Source organism: Dendrobates tinctorius, unplaced genomic scaffold (genome assembly GCF_039654945.1).
Source record: "Dendrobates tinctorius isolate UK_male_01 unplaced genomic scaffold, ASM3965494v1 ptg000011l, whole genome shotgun sequence".
In the NCBI taxonomy this organism is placed as follows: Eukaryota; Metazoa; Chordata; class Amphibia; order Anura; family Dendrobatidae; genus Dendrobates; species Dendrobates tinctorius.
This window is the reverse complement of record NW_027361679.1, coordinates 46,162,942-46,176,346: the sequence shown is the minus strand read 5'-3', so window position 1 is coordinate 46,176,346 and position 13,405 is coordinate 46,162,942. Positions and strand designations below refer to the sequence as shown.

The 13,405-nt window shown below is 42.6% G+C and overlaps 1 protein-coding gene across 2 annotated transcripts in view; it reads left to right on the top strand.

Moving 5' to 3' along the window:
* The window catches only part of MRPS18C (mitochondrial ribosomal protein S18C), a 33,058-nt gene that overhangs the window by 9,500 nt on the left and 10,153 nt on the right, over nucleotides 1-13,405 (top strand). For both annotated transcript variants that reach the window (XM_073541857.1, XM_073541867.1), the window contains exons 3-4: nucleotides 356-439; nucleotides 13,156-13,213. In XM_073541857.1, the coding sequence (XP_073397958.1) occupies nucleotides 356-439; nucleotides 13,156-13,213 (142 nt within the window). The remainder of the gene's footprint in view (nucleotides 1-355; nucleotides 440-13,155; nucleotides 13,214-13,405) is intronic.

The following is a 13,405-nucleotide window of genomic DNA, read 5'->3' as shown; positions in this document are numbered from 1 at the left end:
GGATTTTTTTCCCATTTTCCAGGACACAATATGGTGAAAACAAAGTTGATGTTCAAAAAGTGCAACTTGTCCCGCAAAAAACAAGCCCTCGCATGGCCATATTGATGGAAAAATAAAAAAGTTATGACTCTGGGAAGAAGGGGAGCGAAAAACAAACGCAAAAACTAAAAAGGGCTGCGGTGTGAAGGGGTTAACTTAGTTTGATGCATTCCTGCATTACTTCATGTTTTTGGTTTTATAAAGGAATCTGAATACAATATTTAGCTGTTATTTACTACATTGTTTTCAGTTGTTATTTTTTGCATATTGGATTTAAAACAATAACTTGGTGTTTGTCACTTTTTATTCATTACAGCCACAGAAAATGGAAAATCCTTTTAAAGAGCCTCCAAAGAGGTGTATCTTGTGTGGCATCCCAGTAGAGTACAAGAATACACAGGTGTGTATCTACAAGCTTATAGGGGTTGGCCTCTACTGTACATGTCTCTTTCATGTGAACTACCTGCCATAGATAAATAAGCATTTCAATAAATATCTTACTTTGTCAAATCTGTCTGTAACCTGAGCTGCTCTTCTGGTGACATGATCTCTGGCTGACTTCCTGTAATGTCACCTCAAAATGTCCCTGAGTTCCTGGCTCTGGAATCTGATGGGTGGGTGGAGCTTATGCTCATGGGCGGGGCTTCATTCAGCAGAGCTCACCCTGCTCCTGTGCATGCAGCTGCAGACAATGGTCTCCCTTATGTCAGTGTGTATGTGTGTGGGGTGGTGTACACACACTGCTCCACACCTTGTGTAATGTATATATAACCCTCCTGTATTCCCTGTACACTAAATATATTCATATCTTTCTCCTCATCCATTAGTCAATGAGAGGGAGTAGGGGAATAATCTTTTGTACCAGGGCTGCAGTTCGGGTGCTTTGCGCATTATTTCTATTGCAGTGTTCATTACAGGAGATCATGCTGAGGCTGTGTGTGATGCTGGGGGAGGAGGTTAGGTGGTATTATAGAGGGTGTGCTCACTGTTCAAGGGATGTTGGGAAAAGGAAGCAGAGGATTCTGCAGAGGAAGTGATGGCTTGACAGCAGAGCTGGTATCTTGTAATAAGTAATGAAGCAGAAAGGCATGAAAACTGGTAGAAAAGTTATATGGGGATCTTTAGGGATATTTTCCTTAAAGGGGTTTTCCCAAGAACCAAGTTACAACTTCCACAATTGGATGTGTATAAAAAAATGTTCCTTTTTTTTTTGTACTGAGATATTGTGCGTCAAGGACATCGTTCTCTCCTGGTTCTCTTCCTATGTCTCTGACCGCTCCTTTACTGTATCTTTTGCTGGCTCCTCCTCCTCTCACCTTCCCCTTACTGTTGGGGTTCCTCAAGGATCGGTTCTAGGCCCCTCCTCTTCACCTTGTACACTGCCCCTATTGGTCAAACAATCAGTAGATTTGGGTTCCAGTACCATCTCTATGCTGATGACACTCAGTTATACGCTTCTTCTCCTGATATCACGCTTGCCTTTTTAGACAACACCAGTGATTGTCTTACCGCTGTCTCTAACATCATGTCCTCCCTCTATCTGAAACTGAACCGGTCAAAAACTGAACTCGTGTTTCCTCCCTCTACTAACCTACCTATGCCCGACATTGATATTTCTGTGTGTGGTTCCACAATTACTCCACAGCAACATGCCCGCTGTCTTGGGGTCATACTTGATTTCGAGCTTTCATTCACACTCCACATCCGATCACTGGCTCGCTCTTGTTATCTGCACCTCAAAAACATTTCTAGAATTCGACCTTTTCTTACTTTCGACTCTGCAAAAACTCTTACTGTTTCTCTTATTCATTCTCATCTAGACTATTGTAACTCTCTTCTAATCGGTCTCCCTCTTACCAAACTCTCCCCTCTCCAATCTGTCTTGAATGCTGCAGCCAGGATCATATTACTCGCCAATCGTTACACCAATGCCTCTACCTTGTGCCAGTCCTTACACTGGCTACCCATCCACTCCAGAATTCGGTATAAACTTATTACCCTCACCCACAAAGCTCTCCATGACTCAGCCTACCACCCAACCCATGCCCTCCGTTCTGCTAATGACCTGAGGTTAACATCCTCAATAATCAGAACCTCCCACTCCCGTCTCCAAGACTTTTCATGTGCTGCACCAATTCTTTGGAATGTACTACCCAGGTTAATATGATTAATCCACACAGTTTTAAGCGTGCCCTAAAAACGCATTTGTTCAGACTGGCCTACCGTCTCAACATATGTAACCTAACTAACCGTGCTACCCAATCAAAATTTTTTACCATAACCAGGTTCCTCGCATCATGTTCTCACATGCTTTATGCATTTATTAGCCCTCTGTGTCTGTACTGTTACATACTTAGTCTGATAACCGCTTCACGCAGCATTACATGAACACCCGATTCTTACACTCTGGCTGGTCCGAACAATGAAAGCAGTTGTTACCATCCACCTTTTCCTCATAGATTGTAAGCTTGTGAGCAGGACCCTCATTCCTCTTGGTATCTGTTTTGATCTATTGTTATGCTGTAATCTGTACAAGTCCCCTCTATAATGTAAAGTGCTGCAGAATATGTCGGCGCTATAGAAATAAAATTATTATTATCTGATAAATGTCACCCTGCTATGTACTGTGTAATTGCTGTGTATGACTGTGCAGGAACTTGGTCTGATGATATCACTTCTTCCTATGCAGGGGAGGAAGCATAAGAGAGTATACAGCACGGGGTCAAAACTGATTCTTTCTTTCATGCAAACATTGCTTAAAAACATGCAATGAAATGTTTTGCCTCTCAGAAAGAATAACCTGTGATCCCCTGCTGTAATCTCTATATAATCTCTTGCTTCCGCCTCTGCCCAGGAGATGTGGTAGGCTCAGACCATGTTCCTGCATGGTCAGACACAGCCATTACACAGTACCCAGCAGGGGCACATTTATAAGATTATCTCAGCACAGGGATATTTATTTTTTAACTTCTTTAATTCTAGAACATATTCTTGTTCTATCTTCTGATTAAAGGGAACTACTCACCAGATTTGACCCATGAGATAAAACCAGTGCATTTCACCTGAAGGGCCGTCGAGTCAATGGCCGTCACTGTTTTGGGGCTATGCCATCCTTATTGCTTTGTGTGGATTTTGTGTGCTATGTCATCCATACAGTGTCCCCGTCATCGCACTCCTACACTGGCATACTTCTTTGCTTCTCAAAGTAAAGTACTGCAGTGCACATGCACCAGGAAAGGTCAAAAAGCCCTTGCGTATGCGCACTGCTGTACTACTCTGCCCTGTTCACTTCTGCAGAGAAGTATGCCTGCGCAAGGCCGGGGTCACTGTCTAAAAAATGACAAAATAATACAAAATATTACACCAATAAATACACATTGTTAAAAAAAATACATAAAAATTACACATTTAGTATCGCTGCATCCAGAAAGACCCGCTCTATAAAACTGTTACACTAGTTAACCCCTTCAGTGAACGTCGAAAGAAAAAGTTTGGCAAACTGTAGGTTTTCATATTGCTGAAAAATGGGGAAAGAATTGAACAAAAAGACGAATGTAAATAAAAATGGTATCGCTAGAAACGTCATCTTGTCCCGCGAGAAACAATCCGTCATGCAGCTCCATCAGCAGAAAAATAAAAAGTTATAGCTCTGATTAAAGCGATGCATTAAAAAATGATATATCTATGGTATCGCTGTAATCGTACTGACCCGAAGAATAAAGCTGGCTTATCAAATTTACCACACAGTGAACGGGATAAAAAATAACCCCCACAAAAAAAAATTCTTGAATTGGTGTTTTTTTTGCTCATTCTGCCTCCCATAAATCGGAATAGAAAGCGATCAAAAAAGTTATGTGCCCGAAAATGGTACCAATACAAACAACTCATCACGCAAAAAAACAAGCCCTCACATGACTCTGTCGTCAAGTATATAAAAAATATGGCAATGCAAAAACTAGTTTTTGCAACAAAAAAAGGTGTCATTGTGTGTGACCGCATCCAAACGTAAAAAATGCTATAAATCTGGTATCGCTGTAATCGCACCGACCCAAAGAATTAATAACTTTTACCACACAAGAAACGACGTAAAAAAATAAAACCAATTCTTGACCTGCTGTTGATTTGTTCATTCTGCCTCCCAAAGACGGCAGTAAGGATGGTTTCACACTAGCATTTTACCGCGCAGCGCATCGTGCGCACGCGCAATGTTCCCCTATCTCTAACATGGCGTGCGCAGTGTTTAGCGATTGCACACGCGCATATCAGCGTTTGCGTGCGCATTTTCCAGATGTGCGTCCAGGCGCGCCATACGCTACATGTTGCATTCTTTGTTCCGCCCAACATCGTTAAAAAATCGCACGCGGTATGCGCAAAAAATAGCATTGCAGTCTATGGGGTTGCTGACATGCGCTTTTTGCATGCACGTCAGCGCTTTTTGCGCGCACACGATTTCAGTAAACGTCTAGACACTTGTTTAAACCTCCCCCTAAACAAGCAACATTGTTTGGGAGGAGTGTAGATAAAACCAGGTGTCTTCAGGGCCACACCACTACATAAGAAGATAAGAGCAGCTACAGACAGCCTTGAAAAGAAGACCAGACAAGAGCCTTGGATTCAAGCTTCAGCAGCCAAAATGTGAGTATTCTTCAACATAATGTCTGTGTGTCCTGTACAATTTATTATGTACTAATGTTTTTTTGTTTAAATTTCAGAATGTCTTCTTCTGGATCGGCCTTATTCGCAGGGCTGTGGAGTCGGAGTCGTGGAGTCGGAGTTAGCGTTGGTTGGAGTCGGTAGAAATGTACCGACTCCAGCTTTAAAAAAAATGTATTAATATTTCATAATTGAACTTTCATATGAATTTTATAAATGTTACTCAAATATATATGTTCTATCAAACTATGAACAACAGTGATAAGCAGTTCTGTTGGAGATAGAGACATTTCTTACTTCTTGTGTGTCACTGTTCTCCACTGCCCTTATCTAATCTTATACTTGGTTAACCTCATGCTGCCCCAACCCCCCTACTTACAATGTATGAAACTGAAAGTGAAAATGTGTTGCAAATTCTTAGTAGTAAAGCTCCTCCTCAAGACTAGATCATACTAGGTGTGCGTCTTCCAAGCATCTCACAGCTGCCTGCTACTCAGAAGAGGAAGACTGTAAGAAGTATTATCCTTTCAACAAACTTTGCATCAGTTAACTGTGAGTACATGAGGAATAATAACAGTATTACTGACCACTATATCAGTTGTACGACCTGGCAATAATTTTGTACAATTGTTTTTAGGAAAAACAATTGTCATTTGGATTGTGAATGCAGAATTAAAAACCTGAGAATGTCAAAGAAGCATCACATTAAATCAGCTGTATTTGAACATTTCACCATCACTCAAGATAGAAAACATTATGTCTGTCAGTGTATGACAAATGATCCAGACGAAAACAAATGCTGTGAAGCCAAGATGAGTGCATATTCAGGCAAAGATAAAAATGCTCCTACCAGAGCTTCTAATCTAAAGAGACATTTACAGCGCTTTCATCCAGAAGTACTGAAAGCAGTGGATGTGAAAGACTGCATCCAAACCAATGAACCAGTGCCCAGCTCTTCCAGCCAAACAAAGGAGCAGAGAACTTTGCAGCCATCAGTTGGAAGATATTTTGTCAGTGACAAAGTTACTGTGACAATGACAGTAGATACATTTAAAAAACAGATCATAGAGCTTGTTGTAAAGGATAGTGTGCCTATTTCATTATTTTCACGACCAGCTTTTATGTGTCTGAATGGGGAAATGGCCCGCAAGCTTGGTGTTTCTCTGGAGAGAGAGAGTATTAGAAAATTAGTAATCGAAGAAGCTTTTAAACAAAAGGAAGAACTTAAAAAAACTCTCAAGGGACGCTTTCTGTTTCTTAAAATGGATGCCTGCACACGTCACAGAGTGAACTATTTTGCCATCAATGTCCGATTTGTTTGTGACAAAAATGAAATAGTTACCAAGACATTGGCAGTAAAAGACACCAAAGCTCATCACACCAGTGAGTTTCTCCAGGTCTTGGTGGAAAAGGTTCTGCAAGACTATGAACTTAAAGAGCAAGTTCTTTCTGTCGTAACTGACAATGCTTCAAATATGATAAGGAGCAAACTGAAGTTGCTTCAGATGAACAGCAACATGATAGATTAGATGATCTTGTTGAAACTGTGTCAATATGTTTTTTCATTCATCACATGCGCTGTGTTGTGCATACGCTACAGCTGGCTATAAGAGACAGTCTGCAAGAAGGACATGCTGCTGCACTGATTGGCAAGGTGAGAAAATTGGCTACTGTTGACAGAACCCCTAAAGTTGACTCAATTTTGAAGAGACGTGCTGGAAAAGGGGCAATTATTGATCAAGCCACACGATGGGGCAGTACTTACTTAATGATTCAGCGCTTGGTTGAACTGAAAACCTTTCTTGTAGACATGGCTAACCCTCAACTGACGCTAAATGAAAGTCAGTGGAATCAGGTGACTGAGCTGGAAAAATTGCTAGAGCACCCATTTACAGTGACTAAAAATTACAAGCAGAGGACTTAACTCCAGGTATTTTCTTAAAGGAGTGGAAGAACCTGATGTTTCGCCTGTCCCAAAGAGGAGGGTTAATTGCAAGTGGCATTGCTACATCAATGAAACGGAGAGAGGAGCTACTATTACAAAATAACATTCTTTTGGCAGCTGTTTATGTAGACCCAATGCATTGGATTCTTCTAGATGATCAACAGCTAAGTAAAGGAAAAGAAGCTCTGTTTGAAATAGCAGTAAGGATGAAAGGGTTGCAGAACAGTCAGGAGGAACAAGAAGAATTTGGTCGTCCTGCCACATCTTCACCCTCATCATCAACTGATGAAGAATTTAATTTCGAAAAATATTTGGATCACAAGGACCGTGCAAAGCGTTCCCGCATAGAAGAGTCATCCCCATCAAGGAACACAGCCAGTACATTTCAGCAGAATTTTTCATGTGCACTAAAAGAAATTGAGAAATTTGACCGTTCATCAAAAATAACAGTGCAACAAGCGATTCCTCTGTATCCTGACATTGTCAGAGATGTTGCCCGAGTGGTTACTGCTTTGCCACCAACACAAGTTAGTGTAGAGAGGTTGTTCTCTGCTCTCAAAATAATTAGATCAGATTTGAGGGCATCCATGAAGGAGGATCTGACAGAGGCAATACTTTTTCTGAGGACTTATTTATAGGTTTCTTCTTATTAACTGTATAAAAGTGTTTATTGCATATTTACTTACAGTTTAGAAAAGTTTATAAAAGTTATTTGCTATATTCTAATTGTATTCTAATGTAGTTTTTGCTCTAAGTGGTCTGATTACTTATATGATGGTGAGAAACTGAATAAGCACGATGTTTATTATTTTACAACAGTACATTTGTTGTTATGAATAGGCCATTTGTGAAGGAGTCGGAGCCTGATAAAATCCAGGAGTCGGAGTCGCAACTGTGGCTTACCGACTCCACAGCCCTGCTTATTCGCCATCCCGGCAAGAACTGGCCCAAGCAGATCGTGAGGTGAGGATCTTGCTGCCTTTTGGGTAAGTATTGCTGCTGCATCTAGAAATGTGTAATAATTTTTTTTTCTTTACAGACATCGGACATGGCAAGTGAGGCCGAAGAGCAGCCTGAGCTGGAGCAGCGTAGCCAAGTCGCGGCGAGGAGACGTAATGTACGTATATAGTATATATGTTCCTTTGTTTTTTTTTGTTTTTTTGGTCCTGATTTTCATCTTCTATCTTCCTTCTTTTATTCCTATTTTTCTATCTTTTTCATTCTCCAATTTTCAAAGATTAGAATATAATTTTTTTGTTTGTTCTAGGTTCAACAATGGGATGAAGAAGACATGTACATTGATAACGACGCCCTGATCCACCTTGTTGAGGAGCGTATCCCGTTGTGGGACAGCCGTGACCAGCAGTACAAGGACACAGTGGTGACCCGGCGCCTCTGGAATGAGGTGGCCGCAGCGATGATGGATGGCTGGGACAGCGCCTCTCCAACTTCAAAAAAGGCGTTCAGTAAGTATAAAGCTGCTCTGTGATGCTGCATTGACTCTTGGTCTTTAAGGTACTGGTGTGTTTGTTGCAAGATATATTATTGCATCAAACACATCAGTCCCCTCATGATCAACAGTGATTGCTTTGTGTATTGCACTGCTGTCTTGATTCTGTTTTCACTCTTGGTCTTGAAGGTACTGGTGTGTTTGTTGCGAGATATATTCTTGCATCAAACATATCAGTCCCCTCATGATCAACAGTGATTGCTTTTTGTATAGAATTATTTTGTGATGCCGCATTGACTGTTTGTAAAGTTCACTTAGGTTTGTGTGCTTATAATGATGTTGGCATCAGTGCATTGCATAATGTTTTATCTTTGTTTTTCCAACAGTGAACAAAGTCCGCACACCTTGGCGCTCGATGAAGGACCGCTTCAACACTGATGTTCGTGCTGAGGGACAGGTTTGCAGTGGTTCAGCGGCAAGGACCAGAAGAAAATATAGTTATCGCGAGTTGGCGTTCCTGAGACCGGTCCTTGCCCCCAGAGAGCAAGTATAATTTTTTTTTTTTATTTTTAACCTGTCCTTTTCTATTCCACAGCTGATGCTTCTTGTAAATGCATGATAGTAATGTATTTCCTTTCTTTCCACAGCACCTGGAGCAGCACCCTGCAACTTGTCCCTGGAGCGGCCTTTCATCGGACGACTTCGGACGCGTCCTAGCCATCCGATAGCCGGGAAGCATCTTGCAGGTCAGCAACACAGACAGCTGGTGAATCAGGTGTTCCCCTGTCCCAGGTCTCTGCCACTGGTTATGCGGGCACTACCCGCCAGTGGCAGAGGGCCTTGGACAAGCCTGTCATGCCCGAGTTCATGCACTTGAGCGAGGCCTTTCAGGCCAGCCTCAAGGCGCTGTCCACCAGAGTGGAAAGCGGTTTTAACCACATGGAACACCGCTTCCACTCTGTCGACCAGCGCCTTGACCGTCTGGAGGCCGACCTCAAGAGACCAGCGCACCATTTTTTCAGTAAAATTGAACAGGGCATGGCGGAACACCTTAGTCCCGAGCAACAGCTGAGTGTGTTACAGGCCTGCAACACTGCTTACTTGCAAGCTATGCAGCAGAATCGGTATGTGCAGCAGTCAGTGGTGTCATTTCCAACAGTGCCACCACTGACTCGCTACACCTTACTACCGATTTCTGCTGCATACTTCTGCACGGCCACCTGCATTCCAAGCCAAGCAGGACACCACTACACCACCCCAAGTCCGAGTGCTGCTGGACACTCCTCCGCCACCACCACTATGGCAAGCGCTGCTCCTGTCTGGAGCACCGCCACCGCACCACCTGCTTGGAGCACCGCCACCACAGAACCTGCTTGGGCCACCAACACCTATTCTCCAGTTCAGAGCACCACCAATATTTCCCCGTCTAGGAGCACCGCCATCACTCCTCATCAAAGGAGCACCGCTACCACTCCTCATCAAAGGAGCACCGCTACCACTCCTCATCAAAGGAGCACCGCTACCACTCCTCATCAAAGGAGCACCGCTACCACTCCTCATCAAAGGAGCACCGCTACCACTCCTCATCAAAGGAGCACCGCTACCACTCCTCATCAAAGGAGCACCGCTACCACTCCTCATCAAAGGAGCACCGCTACCACTCCTCATCAAAGGAGCACCTCCACCACTCCTCATCAAAGGAGCACCTCCACCACTCCTCATCAAAGGAGCACCTCCACCACTCCTCATTAAAGGAGCACCTCCACCACTAATCAAAGGAGCACCTCCACCACTCATCAAAGGAGCACCTCCACCACTCATCAAAGGAGCACCTCCACCACTCATCAAAGGAGCATCTCCCACCACTCATCAAAGGAGCACCGCCAACACTTCTGCTCGGAGCACCGACACGACTTTGTCTGCTAGGATCACCGCCACCTCTTTGAGCACCGACACAAGTTTGTCTCCTTCTCGGCCGCCACTTCTAGGAGCACCGCCACCACAGAGCATCAGAGGGGTGACCCACATTCCATCTTTTACAGGTCAACGCCACGGTCCACCAGCTCAAGGTGGTCGAGCAATGTAAGGCGGTCACACGGTGGAAGTCGGTTCAGGCAGGATACTCCTGTGCCAAAGAAGTCAAAGAAACCAAAGACTTTGTTTGTCCATCCACCCTCTCCTCATGTGTCTCAACCTGCTTCCATGTCCCTTCCCCCAGTACTTTCGTCGCCCCTTCTCCTAGAACCCCTTCCTCAACTTCCAGCCGTTCCTTGTCTCTCTACACCCCCAAAGTATCCCAATCTTCCCCCAAACGTGATTCATAATGAAATTGACTTTTTTAAAAAAAAAATAAATGTGCAGTTCTGCTTTCAAAAAATATGGTTTGATTAATTTGTCTTTTGCCAACTACACACACTGCACCGTACACTTAGCGTTTTTGACAACAGATATCTCCATTACTGAGACATGTTTCTTGTGTCAGTCTTGGAGATATGTCTTGTCAAAAAAACAAATCTAGATGACTTGTATTTTCACCACCAGTCTCTTCAGTCTTCTATGGCACAGACTGAATGGAGTCGGGTTCCCAAAGTCCAGTCCTCAAGGCCCACCAACAGATCATGTTTTAAAGGGGTTGTCCGGGCTTTTCACATAATCTCAGTACATATCTGGGCTGCAGAATTATGACAATAAGTAATTTACTTTCTGTCACTAGTTTGCACGGTTTTCTGATATTCTGATCAGAACGTCCAAGGGGGGGGGGTGTTATGGCATTGAAATGAGAACTAGTCGTAACCTCCTACTCTACTCCAAACATGCCCTCTATAGCTACACGCCCTCCCCGTCCACATGAAGAAGCCCTCATCACACAGTAACAAATCCTCCAGACAACGTGGATACTCCAATCCGGTAAGGGAAGTGGAGTGAAGAGAGGGTCTCTCCAGTAGCCAGGAATCTGGGAAACCAAGAAAAAAAAATTATTCTTTATGTATATGGATTTTTAAAACACCAAAAATAAACAAAAAAAATCATAAAAAATACATCTGCAGCCTTTTGTTCACTACATGCCATAAAAAAATTACCGCAGCCTTTTGTTAACTACATGGCAGAACTATAATTCTGCCAGATTTGGAATAGTTCATGTCACAACAGAGAAAATTATGCAGGCATTGGTTTTGCAATACTACATACCGTAATGTAACCAGGAGCCGTTCCTCAGGAGTAATCGCACGACGGAGCTGTGTGTCCTGTCTCCGGATGGCTTCTTGGACACAACCAAGCAAATCGTTAAAGGTTTCTTGGGACATCCGGGTATAGTCAGTAAATTTCTCCGGGTTTGCCTGTAGCTCACTGTAGAGGGTGTGGTACACTCCACGGCTCTCCCGGAGTTCAATAATGGGATGTATCCACAAACGCCGCCGCAGCCATCTTCGCTGCCTCTCTCTCCCTTTGTTGATGGCAAGAAACTGCATAAGCCTGAGCCATCCTGATGTCCAGATCCAAGCCAAAGTAAAAACTCTTCTAGAGCAGATCGATGTTTCATGAGGAAAAAGCAAGCAAATGTGAAAAATTCAGCTGTAAACAGGGTCTATATAAAGAATTCCCATAACACATGGCCACTGCTGTCCCATTGGTGGAGTCTGTTGCAAGAATTTTTCAAGGATTTTTCTCCTGTGAAATGTGACACCTAGACTACCATTGTGCATAAAAAACGCATACCCCGGCAGAATTTTTGCTTTCTTGGCTTTTTTTTTTCCAGAAAATATGAATGATAACACCAAAACTTCTTTCTCCACTCATTGTTAGTGGTTGGGTGAAGCCATTTATTGTCAAACTACTGTGTTTCCCTTTTTAAATCATAATTACAACCCAAAACATCCAAATGACCCTGATCAAAAGTTCACATATCCTGGCGATTTTGACCTGATAACATGCACAGAAGTTGACACAAATGGGTTTGAATGGCTACTAAAGGTAACATCCTCACCTGTGACCTGTTTGCTTGTAATCAGTAATCATAAAAGTTGAGTGAGTTTCTGGGATCCAGACTTTTGCATCTTTCATCCAGCCACTGACATTTCTGGATTGTCAGTCATGGGTAAAGCAAAAGAATTGTGAACGGATCAACGGGAAAAGGTAGTCAAACTGTATAAAACAGGAAATGGATACAAAAAGATATCGAAGGAATTGATAATGCCAGTCAGCGGTGTTCAAACTGTGATTAACAGTTGGACGTCCCTGCCATGTGCTGCTTACAAGCATCAAGCAGCTGCTGGCAGTGGAACAAGGCACTACGAGGGAGCGCAGGGAAGGAAAATGAAATGTGTTTTTTTAATGTTTTCTGACGGGGCCATGTATACCATAATAGGGATGAGAGTGATCATTCCTGCCAGGATAGGGATGATGGGTACCATTCCTACCAAGCTCCCGCTGAAGAGGCATGCATACTAGAATGGGGATGAAGGAGCCATGCATACCAGGATAAGAGATATTAAGTACAGAATTGACCATAATTTACTCCTCTAAAACCTAGGTGCGTCTTATCGTCTGAAAAATACGGTAGATTGCATATGGGTAGACTTCCTTTCACTAAGCATGTGACCTATGAAGGTTATTGCTTGCACCAGAAATTTTTAGGGGCTTCATCACAAAAGGGTTGAATGTATATGCACATGCCAATTTTTAGTTATTCGTTCCCATAAATTTAATGGGTGCCTATATTTTTCACCAACGTAGACTGTTTAGTGCTGATGCATCACACACAAGTCAGATTACAAAAATATTTAAACACTGGCTGTAATGTAACAAAATAGGTAAAAAAGACAAGGGGGTGAATACTTTTGCAAGCCAGTCAGTTACAAGAGGGATGTCTTTTTTTTTTTTTTGTTCCAGTAGGTCTTTAGCAAATTAGGAATCATTTTATTGCAACTACTTATCTAGAATGTTACTTATATTTTACTAATTTAGCTTTTTTGGAGGGACTATAAAATGTGCACCAAAATAAAAACTGAGCAAAAATAAATACAGTAAATAGCCTTGTGGACTACTCTTCTTCTTGTATCGTCCATAGCTCCTGTCTCAGTTTGTTTCACCGCACACTGGTCGCATTTATGGAAGGCATATAACAGGTAACTCTCAGAAGGATATTTTATATCAACTATCTCTGAAATGTTATGAACTGTGGTCTTATTCAACTTTTTGGGCATTGTATAAAATATACCCAGTTTATATGATTTGGAATTCATTGGGGACAGATTATTTCTAATAATGCTGAGTGGCATCAAAATGATTTTTAATATCTCAATGTCATCTTAAGTGCT